This window comes from Thermobia domestica, chromosome 4 (genome assembly GCF_964235325.1).
Source record: "Thermobia domestica chromosome 4, izTheDome1.hap1.1, whole genome shotgun sequence".
Lineage (NCBI taxonomy): Eukaryota > Metazoa > Arthropoda > Insecta > Zygentoma > Lepismatidae > Thermobia > Thermobia domestica.
Window position 1 is genome coordinate 316,124,580 of NC_137457.1, and position 19,441 is coordinate 316,144,020.

Genomic DNA, 19,441 nt, shown 5'->3' on the forward strand with positions numbered 1-19,441 from the left:
TAATCGCACTTTGCCTTGTAAGTAAAAATTACAACCTATTCTCGATACATCTTTTCAAACACGACTGGAGTATATCTGATTTGGTTGTTGCCAGAATATACTTGTTAGGAAAACCTAACTTTAACAACGATATTAAACAAAAGCTATATTCTATACACCAATTTTCACCTGTGCATTATATGGAAAATATCATCTGAATGTCCTAGTTCTACTTTTAATTATTTTGAAAGCAAAGACTTAAAACAGCCGACAATACTGTGACAGGATTCTTCCGTTCCGAGATGAAGCTTTATTTACAAGCAATTATTTGATCTGACTTGATTTCGTGTTACAAAACCTTAGCTGGTTAGAGTAGAGTCTAACGTTCCATTTGGCATCAAGGCTATACGGGATGATGACCGACACAATGTATGATCCGAGACCACATGAGGTTCCAACAGGGAATCAAATCCCTATATTAGAGATTCTCGCACCGAAACCCTAATGCCTAATGTAGTGATCTCCAACTGACTCATATATGTTCGTAGGAGCATGCTTTTACAATCAGATAAAATAGGAAAGAACTTAATGAGAAAAGAAGGGGAGAGGCATGAAGTAGGAGAATGGAATTAGAGGAGCATGAAGTAGGGCAATGGAATTAGGGAAGGGCATCAAGTAGGACAATGGAATTACGGAAGGGCATCAAGTAGGACAATGGAATTACGGAAGGGCATGAAGTAGGACAATGAAATAGGGAAGTACATGGAGAAGGACAATGAGTAGAGGCAGGAGGTTTTCGCAAATTGCGAAATCGCGAAAGTTGTCCGACAAAGCCGAGAGTTGGTTTTTCAACTACGTCAGATTATGTAAGGAAATAGGTATTTTGAAGTTGCGAAAAAATTCGATAACTGACATTTTGAGCGAAATATGTCGCAAAACGAGACAAATTTCGATTTTTTTTTAAACTTCAATTTCAGTTGTTTAAATGCAGGCATAAAAAGTACAATTTTCCAAAGGAGAGAAAAATTTAAATTTCAGTAACTTGTGCCTGTCTGCAATATGGCTTCCAATAACATATAATGATTGTGAAAGGTTTTTCTCGAAATACAGTTTGGTAATGATAGAAGGCTGCAAATGAAAGAAGAAAATGTGGAAACATGCAATATGCTGCACTTTTCATCAGAATAATAATTTGGAGAAAAGATATACAAGAAGAAATGCGCTCATATATTCCATGTATGTGTTTTTGCATGTGTGTGTGTTTTCGGTGTATAGCGAATACAATTTATGGTGTTCTGTGATGGCAATCGAGTGTATTAAGTTTTTGGAGTTGTAAAAGAAAGAAGTCTTTTGTTGTTAGTAACCACATAAAGAGTAACTTCAATCTCCTAAGAAGAATTATTGGTTATTACTTATATTGATCCTATATTAGAGTTTGTATAGTTTATATTCGAATTTGTATATTAGAGCTTGTAAAATAATTTACTTAGCGACAAAACGAGAAATTTTATCTCAAAGTGCGACAAAGTACGAAATTTTTAATTTCAAATTGCGAAAAACTCCTGCCCCTAACAATGAAATTAGGGAACGACATGAAGAAGGACAATGAGATTAGGACGGGGCATGTAGTAGGACAATCAAATTAGGACGGGGCATGTAGTAGGACAATCGAATTAGGACGGGGCATGTAGTAGAATAATCGATTAGGACGGGGCATGTAGTAGAATAATCGATTAGGACGGGGCATGTAGTAGAATAATCGATTAGGACGGGGCATGTAGTAGAATAATCGATTAGGACGGGGCATGTAGTAGGACAATCGAATTAGGACGGGGCATGTAGTAGGACAATCGAATTAGGACGGGGCATGTAGTAGAATAATCGATTAGGACGGGGCATGTAGTAGAATAATCGATTAGGACGGGGCATGTAGTAGAATAATCGATTAGTACGGGGCATGTAGTAGAATAATCGATTAGTACGGGGCATGTAGTAGGACAATCGAATTAGGACGGGGCATGTAGTAGGACAATCGAATTAGGACGGGACAATTAGTAGGACAATCAAATTAGGACGGGGCAATTAGTAGGACAATCAAATTAGGACGGGGCATGTAGTAGGACAATCAAATTAGGACGGGGCATGTAGTAGGACAATCAAATTAGGACGGGGCATGTAGTAGGACAATCAAATTAGGACGGGGCATGTAGTAGGACAATCAAATTAGGACGGGGCGTGTAGTACGATAATCGAATTAGGACGGGGCAATTAGTAGGACAATCGAATTAGAACACGGCATGTAGTAGGACAATCGAATTAGAACAGGGCATGTAGTAGGACAATCGAATTAGAACACGGCATGTAGTAGGACAATCGAATTAGAACACGGCATGTAGTAGGACAATCGAATTAGAACAGGGCATGTAGTAGGACAATCGAATTAGAACGGGGCATGTAGTAGAACAATCGAATCAGGACGGGGCATGAAGTAGGATAATGAAATTAGGGAGGGGTATGAAGTAGGACAATGAAATTAAGGAGGAGCATGACGTAGGACAATGAAATTAAGTAGGAGAATGAAGTAGGACAATGAAATAGCAAATTCTGGCAGTGTACACGGAGTGATTGATCTACAAGTAGGATGTCTGCTAAACTATCGACTGCGCTATCATCACTGTCTTTTTATCAATGTTAGAATTACTTGCAAGGTCTTCCCCTGACTGAGAAAGCGAGCACCAAACTGTGACGTTATAGCGCATTCAATTGGAAATGACTGTCTTATTACATTTTATTGTGACTGTACTTCGTACTTCAATGGAATGAACTTTGAAGCTATGATATTACAGTATTATCCTATCAAATGGTTTAAAGCTAGAAACTATGGGCTCAGATGGCTTTGCTTTCACACAGAAAAAACTTCCTTCACAGTATCTCCTGCCTTTATTTGTGTTCTCTGCTCCAGAGACTTAAGCCTCTCTTATTCCCGAGATCAACTACAGGAAAATCCGTTTTCACGAAACTCTCAACACTTATCAAACAGTTCCTGAAATTATTTCCCTCCCTTCCTAAAAAGTAGTTTATGAAATATTGTAGCTATCTTAGCGTTCATTGTTATTGTTGTTTAGTCCACATTATTTATTATTACAAAACCCAATACATATTTTGCCATATATACAGACATCCTTACTGTACAAAATTCTTTAAAAGATTACAAGCTTTCATTATTGTTCTCTGAAAAAAAAAAAAAAAAATCAACTTGATCCGAGTATTATGACTAAATTACACTCAATCTTGAATGTGACTATACAAGTTCTAATCTCGTGCCACGTGACACAGAGAAAGCAAAATGCTATTTATATTTTTTCTCCTCTGCAAAGCTAACCATAAAATTTGTTTTCGCTATTGACGCCACTTACTCGTAAGTTTAGTTACATTTACGAAGAGATATTTACTTGTGTCAAAAGAGTCAACCTTTCAATCATTAGGAAATGAACATGGAGGAGTCTCGCGTGATGAGTCACAACCACAAGTAAAATTTCTTGATGTAATTCGCTCAAACCAGTTAAGTGTTGAGAAGTGTACAATACGAAAAGCTAAGAGTGCGCTCAGCCTCCTCTGCTTACGCTGATTGGCGGAGATAATTTGAAAAGCTAAAGTGAGCTCAATCATCCTCTGCTCACTGTGATCGGTGCAGGTAATATGAAAAACTAGAGTGAGCTCCGTCATCCTCTGCTCACTCTGATCGGCGCAGATTGACTTTAATCCGTTGGTGCAAAACACTTCTGAACTCAACTCCCTGCATAAAGATATTCCTACACACTTACTATAATCTATGTTGCAGGTATGATTGTAATGAACATTACTGCCTATAGCCATGGTAACAAAGATTTTGCATAAAATCAAATACAACATAATCTTGAAACTTACAATTCGAGAAAACCACGGTTATATCACCCATAGCTTATGACGTCTAAGAAGATTACTAAAGTTTCTCTCCTACTCTGTTTTCCTTGATATTACCTCTATACTGTTAACATTCAAATTTAACTAATTATTTCACACTATTCGTCCCAAAGCAAAACGCACATAATATTAGTTAGATGCATGGTCTCCCACACCAATGATCAGAAAACCAAACAATGCATTACTGTTATTTCCATAGTCATCGATCTAGCAGTACTCTCGGAACGGACGTACGAGACTTGTCGAATTAACATTTCTCAATCTCTACGAGCTACTCAGGGCGGGCAACTGAGGGCTTAGGGAGTTCAATAGCTATCATTCCCTTCCTCCTTTAAAAAAAAACCTTTCAGTTCATTTAGCTGCATTTTGTAGTATTAAAGAATTTGATTTCGAAAACTGTCACGTTGTTTGTTGTGAGTTACCCCCCCCCCCAAAAAAAAAAATGAACAAGCGTAGCGTACCCAAGACCCTTAGTTCTACATTTCACCATAAGACCCTTAGTTCTACATTTCACCATATGTTGACTGAACAATGTATCAAAACCTAGCTTCTGTCGTTGCTCGATCTCAACTTTGGGCAAAACAGTCCGAAAGAAGCTGTACAGCATAACATGGCTTTAATTCGTCACTTAGTTAAAGCCCTACTTAAATAAACTGTGATCTCAGCAAACCTGTACTTCATTCTATGTATTGTTTTCTATTTGGATTCACGAATTAACTGTGACATCAGTTTGCATGTCTGAAATTTTGATGCCTCCAAACCTTATGTTTCTTTAATATTTTTCATAATACTCCGAGGCTAAGGGAAACCGTGATGTACAATGATGGTACCATGTAAGAAGTAGGAAGAAACGGGAATATCCTACGAAAACTTACACAAACAGTGTTTGCCCACTAGAAAGCTCACTTGGCGAGAACAGATCGAAGCAGACGTGAGCGCTCTACCACTGGGCCACCGTGGCCCCACAGCTTTTCCATGGAGCTTGGTTCACAGAAGACAAAAATAAGACAAAGTAATAAAAACATGAAGAGAATAAGGAACAGACTCAGAGTATAAACAGTGCCTACATCTTGTCGGTAAATGCTGGACAAAGTGCTCTGCATTACCCTACTCTGGTTAGCCCGTATCTTTTTATTTCCTTCATTCTTTTATTACTACTTCTACGTTTGTCCTCCGTGAACAAGGCTCCAAGCGAGGGTCTAAATCCTGGAACAAGATATTTCCAGAACAAAAAATTCTGGTAAGCAAAATGTATGTTCAACTTCGAGTGTTGTATTAGTATATTGTCTAATTATGACAAAGTTATGGGATGGAAATGAACAATGAATGAAGCCAATGCCCATACATATACCATACCATAATGTACTGTAATCTCTCACAAGCATTGTGACAGCAATCAAGTGAAATATGAACTTCACCCGCATGCATACTTATTCAACAAAGTAAATCACACCAAAGATTTTTTTTCAAATCAATATTTTGTAAATAATCATAAAAAAAAAGTTATCATTACACAATAAATAATGTTAATTAATAATACTTAATTTCCAATTCTACAAACTTACGGAGAAAGAAAATATAACCTAAAACAAAGTGGGTGTTACAAAAATTTGTTAACAAAATTTTGGGAATAGATTCCTCACCAAAAAACATATGGACCCGTGGTCGGAAATCCATAGTTTTTTAGTTATCGGGTGGCGAAAACCGTGAGGAAATGAACTTTAAAGGTCCATAGTTCCATTACTACAGGACCGATCATAGTCAGGTTAAGCCATCACTGAGGAACTAGTATGTGAACTACCCAAACATCTATCTTCCAGAACCTCCAGTATTTGACCAATCATTTTGAGAGAGGTTGTTTTGGGAGTACTTGATCACTCTCCACCAACCTCTCTAAAAAAATTAGTGTGCAAGTACTGGAGCATTCTTAAACATGGATATTTGGATAGTTCACATACCAGTTCCTCAGTGATGTCTTGACCCGACTACGATAGGTCCCACAGTAGTGGAGCTATGTACTAAAGTTCACTTATTCCACGTTTTCGGCACCCTATAACTCCAAATCTATCCACTTTTGGGTACAAATTCATATGATTTTTTTTTTTTTTTTTTTTTTAATTTTGATGTGAGGAATTGTTCCCAAAATATTGTGACGAATTTCTGTAACACCCTGTATAAATTCCTTAAAACTACTATTATAAAGTAAATTCATAATCTACTACTACAAGTTAGTAGAGAAACCGAAATAATTCGTTAAAAAAACAAAGTATTAAGAGAAACATATACATAACACCAAAGTGACAAAAACAAAAGGTTTAAGAACTCTCTTCACTGGGAAAGTTTACAGGGACAAATTTTGAAGGAAAAAATCCACAAGACAGACAGACAAGTTTCATTTAAGACGATTTCCATATTTATATGAACATTTGATTTCTTTCTGCGAATACTATTACTGGTCAATAGATTAGAAAATTCTGATAGGTTTACTCAGCGTGTTTCTCTTAATCTGTTGATTTCTAAGAGGCCTAAATATCCGCTCAGATAATTTTTTGTTAACTAGCTAACGTGCGTGTTCCCTGTTCGTTTAATTTCTGGTTCTACTGCGAGAAGAAATACCTGCCGCTTCTGGTATAAACTTGACCTGTGGTTCGGATTCTATTTTAAGAAATGGGTCTCGTTCCGTATAGTCTCGAGGTTTAAAGGAAATTTCAATCAATTAATAGAATCAATCAATATGACAGTCAAGCGCGTGGAGACTGCATGCCTCATTGGAAGTATAAATTTACATTTAAAACAAAACTCAGGCTTTCAAGATAGCAAAAAAGCATGATTAAACTATTTTCAGATGCATTTAATGTTGTCTTTGACCCTATGTATACTAAGAGGTTACACGTAACACCGCACACCAAGGCAGGGTTAAACAAATGTCCACTACCTAAATCATTATTTTCAGTACCAGAAAATGCATTCTTCTCTATTTTGTACTAACTACAAACTAAGACAACTGAAAGCACAAAATAGAGAAAAATATTACATTTTCTTGGATAGGAAATAATGACTTGTGTGATGGACATTTGTTTTAACTCTCCCTTACTATGCAGTATTACACGTAACTCCTTGGTGTATGTAGGATTTCCACTTTTAATATCACTCTGAAACAGCATGTCTTTTCTGTTTAAGTGTACCACGCTTTACGTCAACTGTACCCCTAGCAACACCTAGTGTCAGAATTTTCAACTTTAACTGGAAATAACCTCATGCACATTATGGTAACACGTTATACCATGGGAGGACACTTTATGTCCACCACGGCAACTTTTTAAATATTTTGGGTTATCTTCTACAAATTAAAAATACTGAATGACAAAAATTATTATTATTTTGGACACAAGATCTGAGTTATATGATATTAAAGAAACATCCCAAAAAATTCTCATCCTAATAAAAGTGTGGACAATGTTTAACCCACCTTGGTGTACATACGGTTAAGATATACTGAAATATACATAAATGCCACCGAGCGATTCATTAAGTAGGAACTTACTAAAACTTTAAACGCTTATTAAACCAATTTTAACGAAGAATTTGTATGAAAAAAAAATGTGTTAACTTTCAAATTTAACTGTTCGTTACTTGCAAATGTTTTATCAAATAGAAGACAAAGAGGTCTTCATGTCTACTTCATGTTATCTTCCAGATTCTTGTATGATAGAAATTGCGGCAACGGGTTGTTGCCTTCTTCCGACCACACTTTACTTATATAAGTTATTTTTAACTTACACAACTTAACAAGAATTTATCGTGTGGTCAGAAGGAAGCAAGAGACTGCTGCCGAAATTACTACTACTACATAAAAATATAGACGGCAAATTAATTGAGTTATTTATTCTTTTATTTTATAGAACTATTATACGAGGCGTCTTCGGAAAGTAACCTCCGATTGGTCACTGAGTGTGAAGTAGTGCGGGTAGCGCTACCATCTTTGCACAGACGTGAGCAGCAGATTAGTCTGCATTTAGCTGTGGTAGTAAAGTTTGACTGATCACTAGTTCCACTTTTATAGAGTCTCAAAATGTGTGCTGCAATAGAAAACCCCGCAAAGTGCGAGGAACAAGCTGTTATACATTTTCTTACGGCACAACAACATTTGGCAACAGCTATTCATCGGAACTTTGTGTTGTGTATGGACCAAGTGTGATGAGTGAAGGAGTTGTTGATGAATGGGTTCGTTCATTTAAAAGTGGACGAACAAACATTCATGACGAAGAGAGGAATAGCAGGCCATCAGTGATCAATGATAAACTCGTTCAGAAAATTAATGGAAAAGTTCGTGAAAATCGACGTTTCACAATCTCGGAGATTTCCGATGAATTTCCACAAATTTCCAGGACTGTGTTATATGAAGTAGTTGGATCTCAGCACTTTGGAGATGACGCGGAGCTGAAAGATGCAGTCACAGGCTGGTTCAAGGCACAAAAGGGAGAATTTTATGCTGATGGAATTCCTAAGCTATTCCAGAGATATGAGAAGTGCTTGAATGTTCATGGAAACTATGTTGAAAAATAGAGGAAAAAAGTAAAAATGAAATGAAATCTTTAAGTTTAACGTCCCACGGTTATGTCGGTTAGGCTAAAGGAGACGGTGATAGTGAGAAATGAGTGAAAAATGGTGGAATGAAGAAAGTGGGAGGAAACGGGAGAACCCCGAGAAAACCCACGCACACGGTGTTTGTCCACCACAAAGTTCGCTTGGCGGGGGCAGAAGTAGTTATCAGATGTATAAAATAAATTATTATTATTTACTTTGGTGTTTCTTTTTTAACCAATCGGAGGTTACTTTCCGAACGGCCCACGTAATCATTTCAAGAACATATTACTTCTTAAATAGGATGATATTACGTGTATTATTATTATTATTATTATTATTATTATTATTATTATTATTATTATTATTATAGAACAATAAATTTTGGTGCTACGCTGTTGAGTCCGTAGCTAACTAGCCTTGGAGCATAATCGTGGGGAAAAAATTAGTGCAGCTATTAGAACGTTCTCTATAGTGATAGAAACGTTCACACAACTTATTCTAGAATTTGTACATAGGTAATCAAATTAGTAGGTTTTAAAGCTCCACTGGTGAAACTGTTGAAACAAATATTTAAATCGTAACTAGTAATTTAAAACTAGTGCAGATTTCTAAATAATAAATGTTCTTCCACCGTCATAAGCAAAGCAAATGATTCAGCGCTACTCCGATGTTGTACCCTGCCCTTAAGAAATCTATTGAGCAATTATAAGGCTTTTCCTTCAAACCTATGCATTTTCTAATCTACACCTAAAGCATTTCCGTTATTCTGAAGCACGATTCACCCTCAACTAAATTCTCAATATTTCAGACTTCCAACTACACACTCAGGAAGTTTAATAATAATTCTAGTTACAGGTTCATGCAATTCCTGAATGCAACTTGTAGTTCTGAGCGTTTCACTCTCCCCTTGAGTCTTAGTCACGAAAGATAGGAGATACAGAAAAAAGATATCTGGGGAAAATACAAGGAACTTGTTCACTAGAGTAGAAAAATGGTGTAGGACTAGATTGTGTCCACCACTACTCCACTCTAGTTATTTTATATTATTATTATTATTATTATTATTATTATTATTATTATTATTATTATTATTATTATTAAACTATTTTATTTTTTTTTCTGTCTTAAGTTTTTATACTCAGTGATCAAGACTCCAGGGAAGAGTCCAAAGCTCTAAAGTATAAGTTGCATTCAGGAACTGCATTAACCTCTAAGAAGAACGATTGCTAAATACTCGTTAATTTCTGAATCATGTCTGGAATACCAATAGTACTTATTGAAGACCTTCATTCCCTAATACTATCGATTTTATTGTATCATAAGAACACAAACATTTTCGTGCAACGTTTTATTTTAAATTCGAAGGAATTGGATTCACTCCCTCATTATTGACTAGTTTCAACCCAAAGTAGCAGGGACTGTGGAGAAGTACCACATATACGCATTACAACATCAAAATCGAGTAATTTTTGTGAAAGTTATCAGGAAAATTATCATAATATTTAAACAAGAAAACTTCGAAGTTCTGTAAGTAACTTACATCCTTTTACCCGCTGATCTTGACTGATTTCAACCACAATCAACAGAGATGATTGGAATGTCCTAAATATTTTTTCTTTCTTTCAGAATCGTTCCAATGTTTACGTAGTTTATACTGTGAAACTGTTTTGCGTGTTCGTGCAAACTTCCAACATAGAATGAATTTTGATCCCTTACTCAGCGGCGTCAAAATATTTATGAAGTTGAAAAAGAATGCTGTGGAGTCAGGGGAGTAGCCTGCAACATCGGGAGGCAGGCAGACTTGAAGCTTATTCTGGGGGAGGGGGGAATGAGAGTCATATTACAGTAGATGAATCTTGATTTCTGAGGTGAACCTGTTGTATATCAGGCAATGTAAATGAAGTAGTGGTACATATCAATATTACAAATCAGTGTCGTGAACATATTCTGAAATCTGAATACATGCATATTTGTAACTGGTATGTTTCGACTTACACAAAGAACATTTCAAATCGGATTAATGGTGGAAGTCCCCCCCCCCCCAGTTTCAAGATTGGAAGGGACACGTCTCCCCCATCCTCCGGGATTTGCGCCAGTGCCCTTACTTTTGACGGAATGCAATCCTAAACAATATGGTTACTTTTGAATATTGGAGAAAGGTATATATCAAGTTTCATTAAAATCTGTTAAGTTTTATGGTAGTTATCGTGGAACAAGGACAGAATTGATAAACAAGCAAACTCCCGTTGACTCGAATGGTAAAACCTTGCTTCAATAACGTCATAGGTTCTAGTGCAGTTAATGAAATAGTATGGCGTTGTGCGGGAGGAAAAGGAAGTAGGAAGTAACTTCTATACATTAGCAGCGATGTCACAAGGAAGACACAGTACATTTGTTTTGCATTACATTACAGTTTTTCAACTACATATTCCGGGACCACTTAAGGCCTTATGAATGTTACATCAGAGGTTAGTTTAGTTTACATTATACATGACTGTTTTCCAATATTAATTTATATAAATGAACACAAAAATTCGTGGTGACTTCGCTGACGGACAGGTAAATAATCGGGCAAATAGAAAGTAACAAGAATTTTAGGAATGATCCAAAAAATTAGTCAAAAGGTTGCGATCTTGGTCAAGAATTTTAGGAATGATCCCCCCCCCGCAAAAAAAAATGCATCAAAAGACTGCAATCTTGGCCAATAATTAGTTTTTGGAAGAACAGGGGACAAAATTATTGAACGTTTTTTTTTTTTTTTTTTTTTTTTTTTTTTTTAAATAAGCACATAACACTAAGTTAGCTGATAATTTGGGTTTGGTTATACTATATGTAATTCATCAGATATGAGGCCTACAACAAAATTTTTGATTGAAATATATTGGATATTTTGATCCAAAAAATTCGAGATACAAACACTATGATGAGCAAACCCAAACGAGTACAGAAGTGTTATCTTTCTTGTGGAGCCGCTGAAACTTTTTTTTTCTTTTTTCAGTAAACTATGTACTTCTGGTTTCAATAATTTTTCCACTGTTATTCTTTTATCTATTCTTGGAACGCTGAATAAACGAAGAAAACTGTTTCTATTATTATTTTCGCTCTATGGCGATCAATACTGAAACAAAGTTACAAATACTATGAAAGTTTTAACGTCCCACAGTTATGATTTTAAAATTAAATTGACTCCAACCGGAATTCGAACCCAGGACAACATGTACCAAAGGCGCACGCGCTAACCACTAGACCAGCAAGTGATCAGATTCCCCGCAAATATTAATACCTATTACAAAAATCAGTGCTATTCCAGACATGAAACTAAGCAAAGCTAACTTACTTCCTTCAATAAGTAACTTGTACCCTAATGTTCTACCACCAATATCACCCTTTATTTCCACATAAGCTTTTAATACTAATAATCTTAATATTATTTATATAACAATTAACTTACGTTACATTATTGTACACTATACGTTATTGTACATGAACGGAAACTGTTCAGGATGCACCAGAAGTTTGTTTCGTATTATAAAGGATATTAAAATTTATTTAAAATACTGTTAAGATTCATTAAAAACTACTTTCATTTTCGCTTCATACAAGTCTCTGTCCTATAGTCTTGTTAAGTCCAGTTTTCAAAAGGGTTTGCTATATGATTCTATTTTGTTAAGAAGTTAAAACGCAAATGACGAACGAACTATTAATGTTTATCATTAATATGGTATATATAATATTTTAAAATGTTATTGAGAAACTAATCTTGGTTTAATCGTATCACGATATATGTATTGTTGATTCGTGTTTATTTCGAGTATTAACGACAGAGCTTAAGAAAACCTTTAGTAGCCTACGCTTCGCGTTAAGAGTAACATAATAAAAATAGTACATTTACCATTTTACTTTTGCTTGTTTTTTCGTAAGTGAAAGGGGATAATGAAATGCAACTTATCACAATCATAGATAATGTTATTCTACAACAGAAAATATGAACCTGAAGAATTTTCAGTGTTGCCATCCATAGAAATTAGTGTTGCCAGAATAACAATCCCCCCCCCCCCCAAAAAAAAATCTAAGTTACGGCAGCGACTAGAGGATCGAACTTAACTGCATTTAATTACGTATCATGTTGTTGCGATATCTTCTAAACTAATTTTTAAATAATAGTTGTATTTAGTTTGTAACGAACAAAACAGTTTTAACATACAGTTATTAAAATTAAATAATAATATTATTTAAAAATTAGTTTACAAGATATCAAAACAACATGAATACGTAATCAAATGCAGTTGAGTTCGTTGCTCTAGTCGCTGTCTTAACTTACATTTAGGGGGATTTGTAATTCTGACAACACTGTAATTTCTATGGACGGCAACACTGAAAATTCTTCAGGTTTATATTTTCTGTTCTGTTCTAGAATAGTATTATCTACGATTGTGGTAAGGTGCATTTCATTATCTCCTTTCACTTATGAATGAACAACCACAAGAAAAATGGTAAATTTTGTATTATTCTTAGCATGTTAGGCTCTTAAAAAATAAAAACAATAGGAAGTCGAAATTTCCAGATTTAGTTTTAAAAATCTGGAACACGTAACAAGGTTAGTATAAAAGTGAGTGCACACATTTTAAAACATTTATTTTCGTATATTAGTTCTTCCAGCTCTTTTAATACTACTTTCATTAGCGTTAATTGCTACTGTTAATATTGATAATGCTGATAATGGCATGAGTAAAAATTCGCCAGTTTTTAAAAAAAAAAAAAATATATATATATATATATATATATATATATATATATATATATATATATATTTAAAAATATATATATTTTTTTTAAAAAAAATATATATATATATATATATATATATATATATATATATATATATATATATATTTTTAAAAATATATATATATATATATATATATATATTTTTTTTTTAAAAAAAATATATATATTTTTAAATATATATATATATATATATATATATATATATATATATATATATATATATATTTCACCTATCTTAGTAAACACGATAAAAAATAAGCAGATATGTTGGGAGTTCATTCTAAACGACGTAGTTTATCCCAACTAGTACTTTATTTTAGGGACCTAACTCTTATGTACAATGAGAAACACTAGTTAACTCTTTACTAACCATACTTAGTGAAAATTTGAAAAATTACACTACTACTCTTTAGAAATGCTGTAACGTTTTGAAATATATGGAGAAAGGTGGTGGCATCAGTTAAGGCACTCCTATTCTTTGATTCATGTATTGCTGAACTGAAAGAAATATTTTATCATCTTTTGTTCCATCGACTGTACTACGTTTATTTTCATGTCTTTTGCAATTTTAAATAACGTCTTTCGTAAACTACACAGAATGGTTTATTTACTTAACAGTTTAATGTCTATACTCAGGGGTTATACGAAACGTAGACGCACAGTGAAAAAAAAGGATCCGAAATACAAAAGCAATCACTGGAGGAATCTGAAATGTAAAACAAGAATTTTAGGAACGATTTTTTTAAAAAAATGCGATCTTGACCTATAATTAGTTTTTGGATCAGGGGCCACAAAATTTTTGAACAGCCCCTAAATTCTGTTTTTGCATTTTTTACAGAATAAGCACATCATACTGAGTTAGCTGATAGTTTGAGTTTGACTACACTATATGTAGTGCTCCAGATATAAGGCATACAAGAAAATTTTTGATCGAAATATATTGGATCTTTTGATCCAATAAGCATTTGATTATCCAGAGGCACAGAAATACAGTTAACCCTTCTGATCCCGACCTGTTGTCGGCAAAGCGGTGTGGTGCTATACAGGCCAGGGTTTTCAAATGCCTGCATTTACTATTTGGATCACCCCATGGAAATTCTGTCCACTTCGAAGGATGGCCACTTGTTGACACTACCACTGTCAGATGTCAATCGGCAGATAAGTTTGTCACGGTCATCAAAAGAGTTACACAAGCTTTAATGCGAAACAAAGGCAATAACAATGTTGCCTCACTTACTTAAAATAATAAGTATTTGGTTTACAGATCAAAAAGTCCTATAATTGGCAAGAACGTTTTGTAGTTATGATACGTGCACGTTGCACTGTAACTTAGCTTCTATGTAACTGGCTAAGTACATAATGTCGTCGTCCATTTCACGTGGAATAATGTAGTTTTACAACTGCCACAAAAGTGCTACAAATACAGTGGGATAGGATGCGGTCAGGCCAGGGTTCGCCCGTTGTGTTTTATAATCAGAGGAACAACAAAACTTTAAACAAGAAATCGAGAAGTGTCCAAAGATCTCCAAAGTTTGGAATTCCGTATCAATTCCTTGAATGAAACTTGAAACTAGGCGGTTGAGTGCTGAAAACTATGAAAACTTGACCGCATACTGTATTTATTTATTTATTTTTCTTTTACACAAACACCCAGGCGCTAAAGGCGAAAAGGCTATAGTTGATTGGTCAGATAGTCACGTTCCCATGTACGTGATGCGTGATCACATTTGCTTTCTTTATCTATAATGCGCTTTCTCTTAAGCAGCCCACAGTCATCTTACATTGCTGGATCCATACCGCCGGGATCTTACACATCAAAGGCAGACGTGAACATTGACATGTAGATCGTGAAACGTGAAAACCTCATTTTTTTTCTTTTCTTTCCTCGTTACAAGGACTTCATTCAAAATTAAGAAAATCCTCCATTTAAATCAATTTACTATTTTAAAAAAAAATGTAGTTCTAGTAGTAAGAACTAAAGATCAAACAGAATGCTAAGACTGTTAACCAATTGTTTCCACATGTATTAAAAAAAATACATTAATTCTAGAACATATTGACCCAAAAACCACACTATGTCCACATAACAAAGCAAACATTCATCGCATGCAAAGCAAACAAACTAATCCACAAGACAGCACCAAGCAATTTACGGAAACAAAGAAGCTCATGTGACAGCAATTGAAAAAAAAAATTCACAAAAAAAACTGATCAATTTAATTGATCGCTGGCTTGACAACATACTGGATCGTTTTGATTGTAAAGGGCTTGCTTCTTCGTCTGCTCCCAGTGTCATCCGGGATTGGTTCAGTCCTGCCAACCTCTGCCCCACAGCATGTCTAACCTCATCTGCTCGATTGCGTCTCACTAGACTCACTGAAAAAATGGTTAAATGGCGGAAATTGTCTAACATTATTTCAAAATAATAAGTATATGTTAAAAACAATATTTTCTCACATAATTATCCCAATGTAACACACACTTTAAAATTATCACACGAAGATCATGCTAGAGGTAAGACAAAAATTTTTAATGTAGTTACAGGGGGGACAAAAGTCTTAACCTACTGTAATAACGGGAGAAACAAGTTTTAATTTAACGCAAAAACACGCAAAAGTATTAACCTACTGCAATAACGGGAAAAAGAAGTTTTAACTTAATACAACACACGGTAAAAAATTAACGTAATGCAACAGGGGAAAAAAGTAACTTGAAAACTTGTCATAAACAATAAAAAAATATATATATATGTATATCAGATTGATAGAGTAACATTATAGACATGCTACGAAAAAAAGTTATGCAAACTCGCAATATAGGTTCATTTCACTACTGACTGTTGTGTTTAACACCGTGTGCAAAAATTAAGTCCAACTTCAAAAAATCGTGAGACTTTATGAAACAGGTCTATGCGTGACTATGCGACGCAGTGTTGTTTGTAAGTCTTATGCTTCGTTCAAACTCTACTTAGTTAAGCAAAGCGGACTTTCCAGAGCGGTCTCAAGCAAAACAATGTCTGTATTCAAAACTTTGTATAATATGCCAGTAGTCACAGAATTTAGCGACATTTTTTTCAAGTACTGACTATTTCAATGAAACAGTAAATATAACAGGCATACTAGCAACTCAATTAAAACTGAAAAATTTTAGGAGGCCAAAAATCAGGTCAATCGGAACAAAAATTTCGGAGACAATCCACGGGACATCAATATGATTATATAGTTTGTTCGTTTTAATACACTACACTTTGAAATTATTCTATTTCACCTTCAGTCAGCAGTGAACAGAAAGCAAACCAGTATCATCTTTTGCAATGCACTATGTTAAAGTCTTTGATAAAAACAATCCACTGTGTACATACGTGTGTCACTCAAATTCATTGTAATTAAAACAATGAAATTTCAGTATAAAAATTCCATGTAAGGGGTATGACTTATTGCATAAATTTTAAGCTTTCCGGGTATTAAAAAATGCACAGCATTCTCAATTGTCAACCCAAAACAATACAACTTACCCTCGTCAGAACTGTTGGAAAAGGTAACGCGCTCCCCACATTCCCTAGTCGCCAGTAACTTCAATTTGTTCAGTATTAGCTTGTTTAAGCCTAAGTAATGATATTCAAAATAAAGAACAAAAACCCTTGTGATTCTTTCAAACTATAATAGTTCGATTTTTTTTTTTCCTAAATTTATATTTTCAAATATATGTTTTATATCACGTTTAGCTTGAAGTTTACAAGAAACCTTATATACAGGCTGCGAAAAATACCAGTAAACTTCGGAACAAGACTATATCAAGTGGCAGCACAAATTGGAATAAATACGGGTCAAAAATGTCCTTTCGGGAAAAAAGCTGTTCAGAGTTCAAAAAATGACTTCTTAAAATGTCGTAGTTTGAAACTTCTGAAGTTCTTTCCCGCTGACCTAATGGCTAACGCGTATCTCTTCGGTGCGCGGGGTCTTGAGGACGCTAAAGTTCAATAAATAAGCAAACCAATCAACATTTGGGCTAGTGAAACAGTTTGAAACAAATTCAAATATATGAGATTTTGAACAATTCCCAACTTAGGTAACATTTCAGAAAAGCAAATTATTCAAAATACTGGAAACCCCGCTAATAAGAGACGTAACTCCTATAATTACTTATATAGCTATCGTGCAATTCGCAATGTAGATATTTATGTAAAATTATGTTAAGTTTGTTTATAATTTCTAGTACTGTTTGAGCTACGTTCCAAAATGTTCAAACTAAAGCATTCAAAAACTCATTTTTCGCATTTTCGACAATCTGTAACTGAAGTGATATTATTTTAAAACTTAACAAGAATAACCTCCATTTCAGTTTTATTTTTCCGCAGTCTGTATATAAAATGCCTTAAAACTACAATTTCACTGTGGTTGCTAAAATTGTGATTACCCAATTCTTTTGAATCTTTTAAGTTACTTTGTTATGGATATTGTTGGGCGCTTTCCGAAGAAAATTTGTTATCTTCGTGTTGAATATGCTATTGGAAGTTGGAGAACACACCAGAAAGTGATAACTAAATAGTTGCGATGACCGACGCCTTCTTGTACGGTTTCAACATATGAGGACAAAAAGATTACTTTTTAACAATGCAAAATTATATTCAAACAAATATTACTAATGCTTAAATTAAAATCTGTAACAGAGTGACAGGAAAATAGAACAATGACTGTTGTTCTTGTTCTGAAATACAAATACTGATTACGGCGAGGGGAGAGGGGCATGGTCGCTCAGTGATAGAGCCTGTTCCTGTGCTTACCCTCTTCCTGTGCGTGGGGTCCCTGTTCGGTCTCCAAATTTGTGGTGGACAACATCGTGTCCGTGGCTTTTCTCGGGGTATCGTTTTACTACCACATTCTCATTCTATCGATTCCTCCATCATGATTCCCTTGCCTTACTCATCCTTCTTCCTTAGTTTAAAGGGCATAATCATTGGACGTTACACCGATTACAAATACTGATTATTAAGATTTTATCATCTTCCGTAACTTTGCAAATCCATTTTGGAATTACGCTTTTCCCTACAATGTAATACCCCTATGAAACTTATTTGTTTTCAACGACATATTCAGTGAATAATCAAAACTGATTTTTTGTTGTGTATATTATATATATATATATATATATATATATATATATATATATATGTATATATATAAAACTTGCATAATAAATTTACACTTTGTAATTTTTTAAAATGAAATTATATGCCGGTAAATAAATTGTTGAATACTGAGTAGATGAGACTGTAATGTGAGAAAATACTGCTCTACGTAGTTACGACTGTTCCAAAAAGAGTGTTGTCTAAGCCCTATTTCCAAATCAAAGAAGCTGCAAAATAAGATAAAATTTCTTTTCTTATACATAATTCTAAATACAACTTAATTAAAATGTATTAATACTATATACATGCAGCGTTTACATGCTAACATCAAAACAATACATATTTATACAGGGTGACTCAATGCAGATTACAAATTCTGCGACATAATTCATAACTTGAAATTAAAAGTTGTAATAAACAAGTGTAAAAAGAAGTTTTGGAACAGAAGCTAGAAAGTAGAAAATTTTATTGCCGACTAAGTACATGTTTGAAACTAATGGACATTTTGGCGATAAAGGAAATACGTACAGAATTAATTTATACCAAAATATTCAATGCCTGTGCTCGAAAGTATGCTCTTTAACGATCAACTTGACATGAATTCACATTTAGGATAGAATTTAGTATGGCTTTTAAATCTAAATAGTCTGTCCATTAGTTTCTCGCAATCACCCTGTACAAAAAATACACAACAGGGAGACCAAGTATGCTTATTCTATTATTTTCTAAATGTGAACAATCATGCTACATCCAGAATATTTTGTATTAAAGTAATCGATCTCTATATAAATCAGTCTACACATACAAATTCATACTACAATTACCATGCCTCGCTTTCCAACCAACTCCTACAGACTACGAATGTACATACACAAAAATAAAATCATTTTGTATTCTATGGTTCTAAATTCACAGCTAATTATTCTACGCAATGAAAATGGCAAACCTTTGACATAGAATTATGCCTTTTCCAATAAAATCTATATTTCGCTGATT

The 19,441-nt window shown here is 34.4% G+C and overlaps 1 protein-coding gene across 7 annotated transcripts in view; it reads right to left on the bottom strand.

The window, feature by feature from the left end:
- Npc1a (Niemann-Pick type C-1a) overlaps nt 1–19,441 on the bottom strand; it is a 278,261-nt gene that overhangs the window by 91,435 nt on the left and 167,385 nt on the right. For 6 of the 7 annotated variants that reach the window (XR_014131276.1, XM_081756549.1, XM_081756546.1 and 3 more), the window contains exon 7: nt 15,562–15,693. The exons of the other annotated variant lie outside the window; for it this stretch is intronic. Coding sequence is in view for 5 of the 6 variants with exons in the window: in XM_081756549.1 (XP_081612675.1) it covers nt 15,562–15,693 (132 nt within the window). In the remaining variant the exon portion in view is untranslated. The remainder of the gene's footprint in view (nt 1–15,561; nt 15,694–19,441) is intronic. 7 annotated transcript variants of the gene reach the window in all.